At 46.8% G+C, this 18,208-nt stretch overlaps 1 protein-coding gene across 2 annotated transcripts in view; it reads left to right on the forward strand.

Annotated features, from left to right (window-relative positions):
* CDC25C (cell division cycle 25C) overlaps positions 1–18,208 on the forward strand; it is a 291,408-nt gene that overhangs the window by 201,923 nt on the left and 71,277 nt on the right. For both annotated transcript variants that reach the window (XM_078652713.1, XM_078652714.1), the window contains one exon: positions 14,351–14,484. In XM_078652713.1, coding sequence (XP_078508839.1) covers positions 14,351–14,484 — 134 coding nt within the window. The remainder of the gene's footprint in view (positions 1–14,350; positions 14,485–18,208) is intronic.

Below are 18,208 nucleotides of genomic sequence, written 5' to 3' on the forward strand. Positions count from 1 at the left end.
AGCAAAAAGTAACTTAACTGGTTTTTTACTGAAAAGCCCATTCAAGTCTATGTACTGTATTTACAAAGTATTGCATTTCTCTGCAACCATACTGTAAGTCAAAACAAAGTGCATATGAAATTACAATTCAAATTGTTTACAAACTGCATTACTACTGTAAAGTATTTATTGCTTACGTGTGCCAGGCTTGCTTGGTTCTAGAAAATAAAATAACTATAAGAATATTTTTATACAGAACAATTGGTCTGAGGTTCAATCTTTGTGTGAGTTCATTTGCTGACTTAGTGTGTACAACAAATGCTTAACACTGTCCTCTGATACTGCCTCACTGCTCGACCACACTACCACAAATGGAGAGTGAGGTGCTATCTAACTTTACCTCTGTCTACCTTTGGGGTTCCACTGGACTCTGTGCATACTATACCTCACTTTGGTATAGTATTTACAGAGCCAGCTTCCTACACACGTACCCCACCGGTGCCCCACCTGCCATCATTGGTCGGAGTGTCTGCGATTGTCGGTACATTCTAGAAACCATGTGTGTTCTGTCCGGTGTAGTTATGATTGTAGTGAGTTTGAGGAACTCAGGGGGTTCCTCTGTATCAGGGTGCAGTGCAGTGAATAGTGACATTCATGTTCTGTGCACAAGAAAGCGGTCTAACGTAGTTATATACTGACATTTGTCGAATCTGTCACTGTACGCAAGTGTCCGTCTCTAAACATACCTCCTATAGTTTGTAACTGACAATGAGTGAGTATACGCTGTGTTAAAACTTCAGTCGTGGGGGATATCCATGGATTATTTAGAATCCGCGAATGCGGGGAATGCAAATGGCCCGCCTTTAGGTACCTACGTAGATGCCCCCAAGCCCAACTTGTGGTTTGCAGTGTGTGAATCTCAGCCGGTGTTATCCGAGGCCTAAGTGGGAGGATAGTAGAAAGGGGGTAGGGACGGGCCTGGTTCTATTCAGGTTTCAGGAATTGTAAGCACGCATCCGGGTGGTACCAAAAGTAGGCGTAATGCACCTGGGCCACCAAATAATACAAATAAAAGTCTGGTACTTCGAACCCTCCTCTTTCGAAGGGCTAAGTGTCTGCCTGCCCACCCGTACCTGTCTCATTACCCAGATCAGCCATGTCTGCATCCCCCAGACGGTACTAAAGAAGGAGACTGTGAGTGGAATTGGGATGTTTAAAAACAAATATAAATACCTGGGTAACACAACCATTTTGATGATCGCAATACGACCGGCCACCGACGATGGGAGTGCTATCCAGCGGTCTATCTGTCCAGAAAGACCGTCTATGGCCGGTCTATAATTAAGCTGGACAACTTCCGAGGCTGTGGGCTGCAAAGTTACACTGAGATATCTGGGGGAAGGGGGGGGGGTGGTCACACCAGCACAGGGGGAAATCCAGCGTGAATTACGTGGTAGTGTCTGTTAGGTGGAATATTTCAGATTTGTTCCAATTGATGACCAGCCTAGAAAAAATGCCAAACCACACCACCTCAGGCATAATCAAAGAGATTTAAGGCAGATTCTCGAACGAATAAAAGGTTATTGTCCGCATATAAGGACGCCAGGAGGGGACCCTGATGAAACCCTATTCCTCACTGGAACCTCCGTTCCTGAAGATGCCTCACCAGTGGGTCCATCGCTATAATAAAAAGCAGAGGCGAAAATGGGCAGCCCTGCCTAGTGCCCTGTGACCATGCACATTTATTGGACCGCGCCTCTTTATTCGAAGCTGCACGACCGGGTTGGAATATTGAAGGAAGACTAAGGAGCGGGAATTTTGAGGGAGTTCAAGTTTACTGAGCGCCGCTAGTAGAAAATCCCACTCAAGAGAATCAAATGCTTTTTCCGCATCTAATATCGCTGCAGCAGGGAGAGCAGGGTTGATTTGGTTGATGACCCGAACAATGTACGTAAATTTATCGACATAAAGCCTGACTGGAATAGGGAAATTATCTGACCAATTAAAAGCGATATGCCCCTGCCTAGAACCTTCACTAATATTTTGTAATCCTGGTTTAAAAGCAACAAAGGCCTATATGAGTCATATCTGTCAGACGGCTTGCCTGGCTTAAGAAGCAATTTTACTATAGCTTCACGCATGGTGGGGGGCAGTACACCTGACTCCAATGCCTCTGCGTAAACCTCCAGGAGATGTGATACTAATAGTACTTTATAAGTTTTGAGTAATATGCCGGTAAGGCCGTCTGTGCCGGGAGCCTGTGAGCCATCCAGACTGTCAATGGCTTCAGTAATCTCGTACGTGCCAATGAGCGCGAGGCAAGGAATTGTTGCTGTCCTTTTTCCATCCACACCCTTGCTATTTAATTTAAATAATCTGACAGGGTTTCACCAGTCGGTGGGGAACACGTACTGTAGAGGCGGATGTAATAGGACAATAAGATAGACTGATATCAGCACCATCTGTGGCGTTGGTGCCGTCTGTTGCCTGGAGCTGCGTAATATAAGTGGCATGGTGTCTAGGGGTAAGTAAACGGGCCAAAGTGCGCCCCCAGCCTTTCTCCCTCCCCAAACACACGGGTGCTAGCATATTTCCCCAAGTAAGCGGCCTCTTGATGCGCCAGATCCTGAAATTCTCCCAATAGCTTAGCACGTTGATGCAACAGAGAGGGGGCCACAACCATCAATGTCTTTGCATCCAGGTCACTAAGCTCCCACTCAGTGGCATCAAGATCCCAGTGAATTGTACGAAGCACCCCAGCTTGCTTAGCTATCCAGATGTCCCTAATATATACCTTAAAAGCGTCCCATAAAGTAGCTTAGCGAGGCACAGAGCCAGTATTTATCTGAAAGCAATCTATGATCGCGTTTTGCACTTCACTCTTGAAAACAGTATCTAATAAGGCGTTGGTTGGGAAGTGCCAAGATCCAGAAAGACGCTCTACAGTGGGCAGAACCAGTGCTAATAGCACTGGTGAATGATCCAATAAAGTGTGGGGTACATTGAGCAAGAGATCCGGGGTTATGTACCATCGGTCTATGCGGCACCAGGTGCCATGCGGCGAGCAAGGCTTGGTGTTGTGCCTTGTGCCCGTGATGTCTGTCCCGGGTTGCAGTGTGAGGTTAAAGTCTCCCCCAAATATGATAGAATCAATTGGTATGCCACTAATATGCATTGAGATGGTAGCAAAAAAGCACGGGTATCCACATAAGGAGCGTAAACATTAATGAAAAGTATGCGTTGTGCGCCTGGTTCCCGGCACTAGTAGGTAGCGGCACTCTGGATCCCTAATCTGTCTGAGTCACGTGACCTACGAATCAAAATACAAACTCCACGGGAGTAGGTGCTATAACTAGCGAAAAACCGGTTACCACCCCAGGCAGCAGCAAATCAGTTGTCCTCTTTCTGGGCATAATGGGTCTCCTGCAGTAATGCAACATGCATTTTGTGTCCTGCTAGATAGGCAAGCTCCTATCGTCCCTTAAGAGGGTTTGACAGGCCTCTAGCATTCCATGTAACGCAGCTCAGCTCGAGCCCCCCCCCCCCCCGGCTCTCCCTCCCGAACCCACTACAGTAGGTGCAGTAATATGCAGTCCAGATTGACTCTGTAGTCTGATTTGGATAGCCAACTGGTGTGCACATTCGTAGCCTGCAAAAAAGAAACCAAATCAAACTCTCTCAACAGAGGTTCCTGACCCCCCCCCCCCCCCCCCCCCCACACACATCGGATATCCACCCAACCTGTATCCGGTGAATCCCAGCAAATTTTAACTTGAAGAAAACAACCCCACACAGATCAGAAACAGTAGGAGATCTCCTAGGGGGGCAGCAGCACACCAAGAAGACCACAAAGTATGAAAGCAATAGACCATAATGTGCATATGGCTGCACTCATAGTCAGGACATTGACTGTATCCCCAAAAATGAGGAGAAAGAAGTCATCATATCGCATCGTCCTTCGAGTGTTCATGATTCCATGCCCAGGTTATCGCCTCGTCATGCCCGAGAGGCGTCTCATTGACAGCCATGTGTGCTCAAACCACAAAGTATTACTTCCCGGGGAAGGCACCTCTGCTCAATTTGTGGCGCTTCCAGTAGTCCACTGCCTCCGCCGGTGTATAAAAAATGGTAGTTTTACCATTGATCTGAACGCGAAGGCGCGCCGGGTATAACATGGCGTAGGGGATATTCTAATTTCTCAGAGTTTGCTTGATGTCTTGAAATTTGCGCCGGGCCTCCTGTACCATTGGCGTGAAATCTAGGTAGAGCGACCACGACATCCCCTGGAACTGTACATTTTCCACCTCTCTAGCCTTACGCAGGGTGACGTCCCTATCATAATAGTTAAGTAACCGCACTATAATAAGATGGGGAGGTGCGCCAGGACCCGATCTGGGGTTCAAGGATCTGTGAGCCTGTTCCACCGCAAAAGTGGTAGAAAAACAATCCCTGCCAAACAATTCTGACCATAGCCATTCCACATATGCCTCCATAGGGGCTGTATTGGTGGTCTCGGCAACCCCGATTATTGCGGCGTGACTGCGCCTCTAAATCCTCCCAACTTTTCCGCTGTCATTTTAAGAAGGCGTTCCGTATGATCTAGGCGCTTAACCATGGCAGCCTGTGCATCCTCGATGTCGGAAATGATATTTTCAGCAGTGTCTATGCGGGTCTCGTGCTGCTTCAGCCGGCCATGCATGACGTCTATCCGCGCACCCACTTCGTCAAAGTGCGCATCTATGGCCTTGAAGCCAACCCTGCCGCTCCGCCATTATGGGTACAGTGCCGGACATCCAGAATCCGGGGGATCAGCGCGCTCTGGAGGATAGCTATGTGGGGCATTGTTCCACCCTCTCTTCTGGGGGTCTTAGCGGCCTCGAAGGTAGGTTGCTGTTGTGTAAGGTCCCCCCGACCCATATTGGTAAACTAGATGACAAGGCATAGTAAAGTGAAGTATTTCTCAGACAATAATAAAAAGAATAAGGAGGGGGGGATACAGGAAAGCTTCACCACCCCGCTGACCGGGAGCCCAGGAGGTGGTAGCACATCCGGCTCACAGCATCTCCAGTCACACAACTAATAAACCATTCAGGCCGCTCTCATTCTGCCTTGGCTGTGGCTCCAGGCACATCTCCCATCAGTTACTCACAATTAGGGGCAAAGTGGGAAATCATGGACATCCGCTCCTCCCGCAGCATCGTTGCCACCATCCTGCATTCCCCAGGGAATGACGCGAGTAGTTGGCCTCAGCAGAGATCCATGCACAACACCAGTCTCACACGCGGTGCTGATGTATTCAGTGAGGGAGGAGGGGGCCTACGGCCAGCCACAAAACTCACCGGCACCTCCAGGTTTGGGCCAGATAGGAATCTGCACCTCTCTACTCTGTCATCATAGGCCTCCAAGCCCCGGGCTCGATTTATTTATTTTCACTGCTCCGCACTCTGCGACTGTAGCCCCTCTCTCAGGCTCGCAGGGCCTCCGAGGTGCAGCGGTGCCGGGAGGTCCAGGGTATCTCTACCGGCTCTGCTGCACTTCACACCTGCTCGAGGGGCTCAGGCCACTGAAGCCGCTGTCCGAGGCATGGATCGCCGCTCTGACTTGTCACGAGGCAGCTCATTCAGCACGGCTGCTCGGAAGCTCCGCAATCAAGCTACCATCTTGGTGCTTGGTCAGGCCACGCCCCCTGCCCTAGAGTCTTATAATTGCTATCAGGCCATTTGGACACCCTACCACCTCTTCATTTGACTTTTTTCTGCTGTGCTTCTCCCCACACCTGGTCTGCCTTACTCTTCCGTGCATTAAGTCCTTTCTCCCCAACCATTTGACTATCCACAGAGGTCCCTGGATCTTTTGTGTCTGAAAGGTTGCTGACCTTGTGAACCCTTACTGGCTATCGATTTCATAAATTTTCATAGTGACTTTGTCTGGCCCCTAAAATGTGCTAATGGACTTGAAAGTATGTTCTCCCTGATGCGACTCTTGCACTCCTTGTCCTCGTTTCGCCTCTTGAAACCTATGGCATATCCTGGTGTCAGAGCAGATAACTAAAGTGGTTGTACAACACATTTAAAATGAAAACCTAGGAGAAATCTGGTGTATGTTTTCAGTAATCTAGTTACACCCCTTGTCCCCATGCTCCTTACATCAGCCCTTTGTGTTTCCTTCTAAATTAAGGTTATAGTCATAGTGGTGAAGTGATGGCAAGAAGGTGATTTTGGACTAGCAGTACAAAGGTTGCTATGATGAGCAATTCATACATGCCAACAATGCTTTGTTCGCCCTAAGTTGGCAGGGTATGCCCAGACATATGTCCCTTGCTCACTTTGCCACTGGATTCAAGATAACCTTGCTGATTCGGGTTCTGAACCCGAAACCGGTCCCAGGATGCTTGTTTCCGGTCCAGGGAAGACATGGCTTGGCAGTTCGGGCTTGACTGTTCCCAGGAGGCACAGGGTCAAGACTGATTTGCATATGGCCATGTCTGAACTGGGGTGGCTTGGTGAGCAAAATAACGATGGATTAAACCCAGATCTATGACTGGGGGTGAATGTTTTGCCATTGTGCAACATTCCGTCCATCATCTTGTTTGTTTTGCTGTTCACCCTATGTGGGAAGGGTATGCCCAGACATGGGTCCCGTGCTCACTACGCCACTGGAGTCAAGCTATCCTGGCTGAAGACGGCTGATAGCCAGAAACTGGTCCTAGGATGCTTGATTCCGGTCCAGGGAGGACCTGGTTTGGCAGTTCGAGCTGGACTTTTCCCATGGGGCACAGGGTCAAGACTGATTTGCATATGGCTGGGTTCAAACTGGAATGGCATGGTGAGCAAAAAAACGATGGATTTAGGCCCAGATCTCTGTACTGGGATGAATGTATGACATTGTTCTGCATTCTGTCCATCAACTGTTGTTTTTGCATTTGTCACCCAGAGTGGGACGGGTATGCTCAGACGTGAGTCTCGTGCTCTCCATGCCACTGGAATCAAGCTATCCAGGCTGATGAGGGCTGAAAGCCCGAAACCGGTCCTTGGATGCTTGTTTCCAGTCCAGGGAGGACCTGGCTTGGCTGTTCTGGCTGGACTATTCCCATGGGGCACAGGGTCAAGACTGATTTGCATATGGCCGGGTTCAAACTGGAATGGCATGGTGAGCAAAAAAACGATGGATTTAGGCCCAGATATCTGTACTGGGGTGAATGTACGACATTGTTCTGCATTCTGTCCATCAACTGTTGTTTTTGAACTTGTAATACTAATACTTAGTAAGTTCAAAAGGCTATGGATCCGACAAACTGTCACCAGAACCTGCAAAATATCTTCATATAGCCAGAACTATGAAGCTGGTTCTTGTGTATCTCCTGTGCAAATGAGACCCTTCAGTCTTAAAGTAAGTTTGTAGAGGAAATCGTAAAATCATGACTGGAACGCATAGCAATGGAGTGCAGGCCTGTGTCCACTCCTTGCAAAGGTCCCGTAGCACCAGCCCATCTAGGTACAGGAAGATAATCGGAAGAGCCACAATTAGGCTTATGGCAGTCAATCAGGACAGCATTCTGGGGTAGCAAAGACATGTACACAAAGAGGACCTGCAAAAGCCTTCAGTGTGTAGCATTTTCGTAGCCAGTGTGTATCACTGTCTGAGTTCTGGTAAATGTGTTAGTCAGAGCGCTCACCCTTGTTTACTGAAAAAGAATTCAGACCCTATGGATGCCACCATCTTGCACTCCCTCCACCAGCTTCTCTCAGATCTCCTTGTTTCTATTAGCTGTACTGCTGCTCTGCTATGGACAGCAATGCTGTTCCACAGCAGTATTTAATATCGGCTTGCGTGGGGCCATTCTCGCCTTGATCCGAGATTGGGAGTGCCTAGCAGTGCATGGTGCTTGCCAGGGCACATTCCCTTCGTTCAAAAGCTGAACCTGGCTGCAAGGTGCCTTAAGAGTAAGTTTGCACTAACCCTGATTATTTTTCTTTTTACAGCAATAGAGGCTGCTTCAGGGACTTGTCTGTCTCTGTCTGTCTCTCTCTGTCTGTCTGTCTCTCTGTCTGTCTGTCTCTCTGTCTGTCTGTCTCTCTGTCTCTCTGTCTGTCTGTCTCTCTGTCTGTCTGTCTCTGTCTGTCTGTCTGTCTCTCTGTCTGTCTGTCTCTCTGTCTGTCTGTCTCTCTGTCTGTCTGTCTCTCTGTCTGTCTCTCTGTCTGTCTCTCTGTCTGTCTCTCTGTCTGTCTCTCTGTCTGTCTCTCTGTCTGTCTCTCTGTCTGTCTCTCTGTCTGTCTCTCTGTCTGTCTCTCTGTCTGTCTCTCTGTCTGTCTCTCTGTCTGTCTCTCTGTCTGTCTCTCTGTCTGTCTCTCTGTCTGTCTCTCTGTCTGTCTCTCTGTCTGTCTCTCTGTCTGTCTCTCTGTCTGTCTGTCTCTCTGTCTGTCTCTCTGTCTGTCTCTCTGTCTGTCTCTCTCTCTGTCTCTCTCTCTGTCTGTCTCTCTGTCTGTCTCTCTGTCTGTCTCTCTGTCTGTCTCTCTGTCTGTCTCTCTGTCTCTCTGTCTCTCTGTCTCTCTGTCTCTCTGTCTCTCTGTCTCTCTGTCTCTCTGTCTCTCTGTCTCTCTGTCTCTCTGTCTCTCTGTCTCTCTGTCTCTCTGTCTCTCTGTCTCTCTGTGTCTCTGTGTCTCTGTCTCTCTGTGTCTCTGTTTCTTGCTCGCTCTCTGGCTCTTGCGCTCTCTCTGGCTCTCTCTCGTCCATTCCTTTGTTTACCATTTGGCTGACTTGGACGTCAATGTTGAGGCCCATAGACCAAATAAGCTCCCTATCAAGTGCAATAATAACAATAAATATGATCTGATCAATAATTTGTTTTGTGTCAAGCACTTCATTCCACCGTTTTTTGCTGTTTCTATGCTCCTAACTAACAGATGATTCTGCCCCCTTCAATGGTATTACATTTGTTGACCCTAGAAGTATGATTTACTGAGTTAGCTTTGCCAGAATGTGAACTTGTGACCTGCGAGTCATATCACCTGTTACCAGCAAGCACCTTAGTCTGAGCCATTTTACTAATAGGGTACCTAGGGAGTTTAGAAGTAAAACATTTTTTTTCACAGAACAGTTGTCATTTTTGAGAAGCTTCTAGAGTTGCTCCTCCTTTTTTCCTTGCTCACAAGCCCAGATTAGTTTGGGATCTGAGTGCTGCAATGGCATACTTGGCACATAAAGTGTTAGAACTTATAGTCTTATATCTCCTTCAAATGGTGCCATGAGAACTGCTGTTTGTTAAACCACCCCCCTCCCCCCCCCCCCCCCCCCCCCCAAAAAAAACTTTAAGCTTCAGTTCCCACCTTCCTCGGAACTTTGAACGGTTTATCCAAGTACAACTTGCCTATGCACACTTCTTTTCTAAAGGATTGTCCTATTCTCCTGATCAGTGGCCTAGTACTTTCCATCTCCTATGTATGGGGCTGAGCATGCCTTCCATATCCTGGATGTTACAAGGATATTTTATTTTACCTAGACTGTCTCAGACATTTGCTGTAGAGATGTGCTGTTTGTCATCTATGAATGTTCTTCGCCAGGCTATCTGGATCGTAAACCATACATGACCGGCTGAGCATGACAATGAATCTTTTCAAAATTCTGTTTTCAATATACTCATTTGTTTTGAATATAACATAGCAATAAAATCTTTGTTCAGTCCTTTATAACAAACTTGTGTGTCTATTATTGTATAATAGAGGATTTCTGTACCGTTATATGATTTGGTCCAACAGTATGAACCTTTATATTGGCTGGAAATGGCAGCCTAGTGGAAGAGGGTCATGAGGGAACATGTATGTATAGATACTCACTGTTGCTCATACCTGCTACCCCATATAATATTCAATGTACCCTCTTCAGCTTTCGTAAACCTACTTTAGCCATTTTTTGGCTTGGCTAGGGTCCACATTGCTGAGTAACCAAACTGTTGCAACGTCTTCGTTCTGGGTCGCTGCATTTGCCATTCCACCTTCTTCTCCCGAACCTTATTCCTATTGTTCACAAGTCTTGATCAGAATGGTTATTTGGGAAGTCCTTGTTCAAAAACTTAATTTGCCAGGATTTGCTCATGGTCCGTAATCAGTCTGTCTCAAAATAGTTTTGTCGTCTTCAATGTTTCCGTGGATGCGAAGGATAGGGACCTCAGCTCTTGTAATGAATATGTGTTTGGCCTTCCTAGAAACCACCAATAGGGTTGCTGTTTATCGGTCTTCATCTTCTGGAAAGGATGGTGATTGGGCCTGTGGCCCTTTAAGTGGGCAGGATGGGATTAAGAGCAAAAATGAGATTTCAGAGCCTTTGTTTATTTTTTATTTTTTTAAAACAATGCAGCGCTGAGGTACTCTAAATTTAGTCTGCAGTCTGGACCTTCAAGACCAGAGAATGAGGGACTGAGGACTACCACATGTATAAATTATACTAATTTTGATGATCAGATTCAGGAACTTTTTTAAAGTAATTGTAGGAAGGTGGCTACCTGACGATGGTTACCCCAAATTTTTTGCCTAGTGTTTAGATGGTTTTCGACTTAGTTGGCCTGGGATCCTGCTAATCAAGCCCCCAGGCTATCTGCCCTCACTGTAAAATGGACTCCATGTACTTTAGGTACATACCTAATTGGATGTTGGGTCACCTTATGAGTACCATAGGTACCCAGGGCATAGGTGCACCCAAGGCCTACCCGGAGCTGCAGCATATCTTTTGCCACCCCTGGCTGGCCATCCAAACTGACACAACTGGCTGATCACTCAGCTGGGGCAAGGTTGTGTAATCACCCCTTGCTTAGGTATAGTATTCCTATACCTACCATTATATATAGACACATATGTACCTATAAGTCACTCCTATGGCAGGTCTTAACAATCCTGAAGGCAGAGTGCTTGGTTTTATGTGACATGAGGCTCTAGCATGAGCTGAGCCTGTCTGCAGCTTTCGGAACCATGTCCTTATAGCTGTTCTATGATACAGCCATACCATATACTCTTAAGTGCATTATAATTCTCGTGGTTGAATGCTAACTTTGGTTTGGCTTTATCAAAACATGTCGTGTAAGGTGTCATACGCTTTGGAATACTACCCCCTCGCCAGTTCTGGCGACGGGGGTAGGATTCCACCCTTCTAGACGGAGAAGACATCTCGGTTAAAGTTAACCAGAGCCTCAGCATCACAAAATTGATGCTGCTGACACAGACACAAGTCTGACCTCCTGCTGCTGGGAGTCCTTCCAGCGAGGGAGGCTTGGACAATAGGTTTCCTGTCTTGGGAGGTGCTAGCACCACCCCAGACAGGCCATAGTGTATTGGGGCAGGGAGGGCTGAATGAAATGAGACACTGCCTGGGGCACATAAGGTGTCCCATGCATAGTCCGGTTCAAACCGGTGCTGGGGCACTCCAGCCCCAGCTCTGGCGCGAAACTGGACAAAGGGAAAGTGGTGTAACCACCCCCTTCCCTGGTCCCACCCATAGGAGGGACCTAGCAGGTAATCCAGCCCCTAAATGTGGTATACAGTGAGGAGCTGAGTCCCAAGACTTTAGATTTATCCTGACTGAAACTTGAAACGAAACACTGGACCTTCGACGATCTACCTGAAGATAGAAGACTGAAGAATCTCCCTTGTGGTCAAGGAGTGACCACCTTGTGCAAGCAGGCATCATCAAGCGATCAACGGTTTGCTTTGTCGACGCTCCCGCCGGAGCCCGAGCACAGAGCCTGACAAGACCCAGACTTCCAACAGCCCGATCCACAGTCACAGCAGAGCTGAGACCCGTGGAGGTGACGAGAGACGTGGGACCGGCCATCTTGGAAAGCCAGCGAATTGCTTTCTGTGCAACTTCTTAGGCACCCTCGAAGTTGTGCATTGGGGATTGAGAAGCCCCAGCCCTGAGCACCAACTGCACCCAAGATCAGCCCTCCACACTCCACGAGTTCTGCGTGGGGCCCTTCTGCATTTTCCTGCTCAACGCATCTGTCCGGTCACTTGCCTGTTGGCTAGTGGCCTCTGTGACGACGAACCTTTGAATTTACACCGCTGGTCTGGTTGCTCCAGACTGGCCCCTGCTTCCCTGAAAAGGAAAAGCCCATCAGACCTTGCTGGTCTGATCCGTAAGCCATCTTCGATTCCTGCATGGGTTGCCTTTGCCAAGGCTTGTTGACACCAATCCGGAAGCCGACACCGCCGACAGCGAGAGCCTTCGTGGGACAGTCCGTATCCAGCTCCTGGTCGTCGTCGACACCTCCTGGTCCACGTGGCTGCAGAGACCAGCTTCACGACATCACCTGATTGCTTCGTGACATCGCCTGGTTCCTTCCTGGTTCCATCCTGGTCACTGGCTAGTGACCCAGACTCTGTCCCCTCTGCTTTCAGGTACTCTTCATCCTCAAACCGCCCTTGGATCCAACCGGACACTTCCCTCCTGGTCGCCTGCAGCATCTTTCTTCACGGCTCCATAGGATTCAGCGACGAAACCCGACACACTTTGACACCTATGCACCCGCTTCCTGTGGGTGAGGTAACGCGAGTATTTCGGTATTCCTGTGGGTATTGCCTATCCTAGTGTCCTAGTTTCCTGTAGCTTTCTCCTAGTCCATCCGGAAGTGACCTAAAAGAACTAGTTTCCAATTCTTTCGTTCCCATTCTAACTCTATGGTAACTCGCGTGTGTGTAAAGACACTGCATGCGCATCCCGTGGGCCTTCTGCTCCCTATCCTTTGGTAGTACAGCATAGCCCCAGCGATTTTCCAGGCCCTAGGCCTATCCTTTGTTTGTGACGTGGTTCTTATACCACTATTTTAGTATATGGTTCGAAGTGCCCCTAGGGCAGTACTGTATTTTGTTCAACTTATTGTATGTTGACTAAGTATCTTGTTATGTGCTTGTGCCTCTGATCTTATAAAGAGTTCAGAGGATTAATTTAGTAATAAATACATATATATTTTATATATATAACCTGTGTGGTGTCCTTTCATTTGGTATGAAAGGGGTTACATATGGTAAAACAGCTGGCTTCACATGCCCTCTTGAGTTTAGCCTAAGACTGCTTTGTCCATGCTACCACTAGGATAGCTGGTCTATAAGGTTGACTTTACAACCATCACCATAAGGGTTGTTTGGACTGATGCAGGGTGCCCACTAGAATAGTGGACATCACATATCAGGCCAACTTCTCACAGTAATCATTTAATCACAGGGAAGCAACTAAAGGATATATATCCATGTTTGTTTTTAAACATAAAAGGTAAACAAAAATGTAAGTTTGCTTTGTATGCAGAATGTAATACTCCATTACAAACCGTATAATCACACACCGAAGATGAATGTATCCTGTTAGAGCAGGATGAAGTCAATTATGCCGTCCGAATCCTAATGTGAGACACATCTAACAGTAGATCTGTTTGGTGTATTACGAGAGTTGTTGAACCATTACGAGAGTTGTTGAACCGTGAGGTAAACATGTTACAGAAGGGTAAACCTAGATGACCATACTGAAGTCAATTTATGGCTGAATTTTGGTATTGTTAGGCATTCGCGTTTTTTAGATCGATTTACGTTCGTTAATAGGGTCTTGAAACCTACATCTATCGCGGCATTTTCTGTGGACTGCATAGAAACCATAATATCTTATTTCCTAATCAGGGTGAGCTTTGTTTGAGTACCCCAGATGTTGCCACAATTGGGAGGGGCCCAATTTTCCATCCATTATCTCTTAGGTTGCCACTATATTCCAGAAGCCACAGATCAGATCTTTGTAAGACATGGGGGAGATATCCGCCCCCGTCAGACTCTGTATTGTTAGATGAATGCGCAGGGTTATAGAAGTGTAAACGTTTTATTGGAGGGTCACAGTTTCTATGCAGATATTTAAAACAAAAGTTCATCATTGCTATCCTTGTGATCAGCAGATGCTTATTGTGAACATAAGATCTTCTACCTTCACTTCGTTCCATTGTTCTTGGAGGAGCATACGCTACCTTTGGTGCATGAAGACTGGAGATCTGTCTGGCATCTGTCTGAGGAGATAATGTACTCCATTAACTTGTAAGCCTGTGTGTCTGTTGCTGTTCCAACTAAAGTTTGTAATAATACAATCTGTCCACCTACAAGATACCACCGAGTTCTCTAAACTGATCCATGAACACAAATATGATTTTGTAAAAGATCTGTAAAAACATCCAAGCCTATTCCACAATCTATTTTGATAATCACTTTATCAAAAGTAATCTCATTAATAGGCGATTTACAGGTACCGAGAAGAGAGAGGGGATTGTTTTTTCATTTTATTTCCTTGGTTTTTATTAAGCTCATGCCTTGCAAGTGGAACTGTTTTTAAACCGGTTTTCTGATCATCCTAGGGAGCAGTCAACATTCACAGACAAGAAGATGTTTTGGACATGTTTCTGAAGGAGCCTCTCGTCCCGTCTGTGGCAGGAAAGCGCATTATCCTGCTATTTCACTGCGAGTTCTCTTCTGAAAGAGGCCCCAGAATGTGAGTACATATTCAGAATGCTGCAGAGTGAGACTTACTGGAGAGTGCCAATAGAGCAGTCTCTGGAGTTGGGGGGCCGTTGGCCTTATTCTAGGCTATGGTAAAGTCTGTACTACAGCGCTGGAACACTGGAGTTTGGGAAAAAGATTCCCACTGGAAGTGTGGTTGGTCAGGGAAGGAGAGGATGAAGAATTAAACTATACTGCTGGGGACAGGGTGGATGGCGAACAAACAGAGTTGGTTGACCCGCTGGTTAGAGATAAGGAACCTCCTCTTTGAGATGTAACATTAGTGTTACTTGGTCAGCTTTTGGTTGTGGTATAGTTATAGGAAAGGTGGATTATTACTAAGTAAAAGTAACGAATCACTAGTTTAGTGGAAGAGCATGGATTATAGTGAGTAGTTAAAGTGAGCAGTCCAAATGGATAAGAGGAATTTGAAATAGTCTAGTTGGGGTTTCAGTCACTTGTGTTTGTCTGGTTGGGCTTGGTAGTTATGAGTAGATCTAGGTGGGCTGAATGGGTTGGTATGGTTGGGTGAAAGGAGCATTGATTTATATAACTTAATCAGAGGAGGGTTGTCATTCTGATTAGGTGACTGATGTGGGAGTTAGGGTTTTGGGTTAAAGGACTATGCGTTGGTTAGTTGTCAAAGCCTTGGTTAGTTGTCAAAGCCTTGGTTGAACTGGTTTGGTGAGTAGCAGGTGGGATCATTCTGATGGCAAATAACTCATCTTTTGAATATTCCTCAGGTGTCAGTCTGGATCCTGAAAAAATTCAGCAATATCCTGGTGTGCCAGTCAGTGGCATTGTGTAGATTTGCTGCAACTTTGTTCTGCTCCAGAAGTGACCAGTGTAGCTGCATATAAACACCATCCTTGCACACCAACATCCGTTTCCTCACTGCTAGATGTGGATCTGGAGCTGCTCCTTGGCTGTTCACGAGACTATTCCTTTTAATTTGATCTTAACATACGAGTGTGCATGGTAGTGTCTCCCTATAAACCACAAGGTTTAAACCTTGTAGGGACTGTGGTAACCAAATATTTGACAGCTCCCCCATCGGAGATGTCTTTGGTGCTTGGGTTTGGAACACGACACCAAGGCATGTAGCGACTGTGCCTTGTTGGAATCTGAGGGCCATTCAGGACAGTGAGGAAAAGTTCTGAAAACTCCACGCAGTGACCAGTCGAAGGGAAGTTCCCACTGCAGATCTTTGTTGCAATTGAAATCCTCAGGTAAGTCAAAAAAGAAGCACAAGAAGTTCAAGCGGGACTCTGACCCTTCCAAACACTCTTGAACTCCTGAGCAGGTGAGCGGACATACACTTGGCTCTAGATCTTGCTCCTGAAGTCTTTCTTTCAGAGCAGATTCCTACTTTCGTTCCATGGCAGGCCTATGTTTCAGATCCCTTGGCAATGCCACAGCAATTCTACAAGTTTGGCGAAGGTGTGCTGCGTCTCTTCAGCACACTGCTGGCTCCCTCTGATGTACCTCCGGGACCAAGAAACCATGTGGAGCTCCGTCTGAAACTCCGTTGATATGTCTGACCTCAGCACCTGCTGGAACCGCTGGACCAGTAATGGGCCATGCCCTGACTTAGGTGCGGACATCAGTCTTGGCGCCACAACCCATTCAAGACCCTTGCGCATTGACGCTGATATTGATGCTAGATGTCAAAGCCCAACCAATAGTGCTCTCCAACTCATAGCTGACTCTGTTTTGTCTTAGAGGCCAACCCCCAATACCACTTGGCCACTGCTTTGCAGCAACCCATTGGACTCTGAAACGTTACGTTTGCCTCAAAGACGAGTCCAGATCATCCAAAATCTTTTCAGCACAGACTCAGATTACAACTTTTATGATGAAGGGGGTGAATTTGTTCAACCCTATACTGATGACAGTTGTTATAATCTTAAAGATGCCAGTGGACTGGCTACTGGGGTTGTGTCTCTGCCAGGCCAACTAATAAAGGAAGTGCCTCCTTCCCAGTAGCGATGCAGAGAGCGGCTGAGGTTTCCTACATGCAGTTGCCCAAAATGGAGGTGAAAACCAGCGTTTTGCAGCATGAATCTTTGTGAATGCTCCTGTTTTCCGTCTTCCCTCCCTTTTTTTTTCCTTTCTCCTGCTGTACAGTGTATATTATCTGGTGTTCAGGGTCCTTCTCCGTGACATCAGACCCCTGCCCCGGAAGCTAATTTGTTTAGATGCCCTCTTCAGATTTACGGGCCAGATGTATCAAAGGGTTTTACCCATTCTGTGTCTATGGGAAAAAGTGTTCATACATATGGCCCCTAATTTCACCCCTTTTCTTTCCTCCTCAGTTTTTTTCTCCATCCTCCTTCAACCTTGTCCCATTATGGCTGAGCCACTACTACCTTTTAATGAGGCCCTGACTGACACCCTTCAAGGTGCAACCACTCTGTCCCCCTAAAGCAACACCTGACTGGAAAATTTGGTGATGCAGGCATCCATGAGCCCTGTTGGACATGTCCTGTGATGGCTCATGACTTTTTGGTGTGAAGGCACTCCTGGGACCTGCCTGCTCTGGTGTGTCAGTTCCACCAGTATTTATGCCCCCTCCGAGGCTGTGATAGAGGTTTTCATTGTTGACAACACCCAACCATATAATCAGTCCAGGAGACTCCACAGCCTTTTTAGGTTTCGCCTATTATCATTCGCTTGCGAATGTAATAGGCGAAAATTCAAGTGCTCAATCGACTCGTGAAACCACTGCAGTTTTCTCACAGTGCATGTGAGTCACGGCGGGTCACATGACCACACAAGCACGCGCACCTCAGGCCGGCATTTCTCCTCCCCTAATTACCGGCCAGCACATCAAAGGCTGCTGTTCCCCATGCGTCTTGTCACCCGCCTAATTACCGGCCGGCACATCAAAGGCTGCTGCGCCCCATGCGTCTTGTCACCCGCCTCCGCAATGCCGAGAAAACACAAACCCAGTACTGACTGAAGCACTCCTGTCTCTTCTCGGTGGACTCCCTCCCAATTTTGCACAATCTACTCACCAATGGAGCTAGAAAATCAAAACAACACTGCAATCGTCGAGTCGGAAGGCCTGCAGTACGTTCTGCGGCCACAATATACGCTCTACATAAAAATATTATGTTTTTCACTATCAGTGTGTTCCTAAATGATGCCACCATTATCGACATTCACGATACAATCCGAACAGCCAAAGTAAACCAAGCAAAGATGGCTGGAAATGTTGCTTTTACGAGCCCGACTTTTCTTTTTTTATCGTAAAAATGTCAACATCACAACAACAAAGACTTTTTCTGCTCGGTGAATACTTTTATAAACACATCATACACATGTTGTACTTTTTGTGGTTTGTTAGTAATATAAAAGGAAAGGAGCTTGTTGAAATTGCCTGCTTTCACATGTAAAGTGTCTATACCATTACACTTACAGTGTAAACAAAGCAAAATAATGAAATGCAACTTCTCCCTCATTTTCTGGTGTACAATTTCAGTTTTAAACACATAATGCTTACGCTATTAGTATGACATAAGCACATGGCGCTGTAACTTTCAGCTTGACCCTGATGCGAGGGGCAACAAAGTTTACGGTCTCCGTCGAAACTGGTTGATGGAGGAAATGACTTCCTTCGTCAGGATAAGTGGTACTGGAATGCAACTTCTGGGTGCTGTCTGTGTGGGTTCTCCACTGTATCCTCGCTGGTTATCGTGAATTCCTTCTTTTTC

Source organism: Lissotriton helveticus, chromosome 7, assembly GCF_964261635.1.
Source record: "Lissotriton helveticus chromosome 7, aLisHel1.1, whole genome shotgun sequence".
NCBI classification, from domain to species: domain Eukaryota; kingdom Metazoa; phylum Chordata; class Amphibia; order Caudata; family Salamandridae; genus Lissotriton; species Lissotriton helveticus.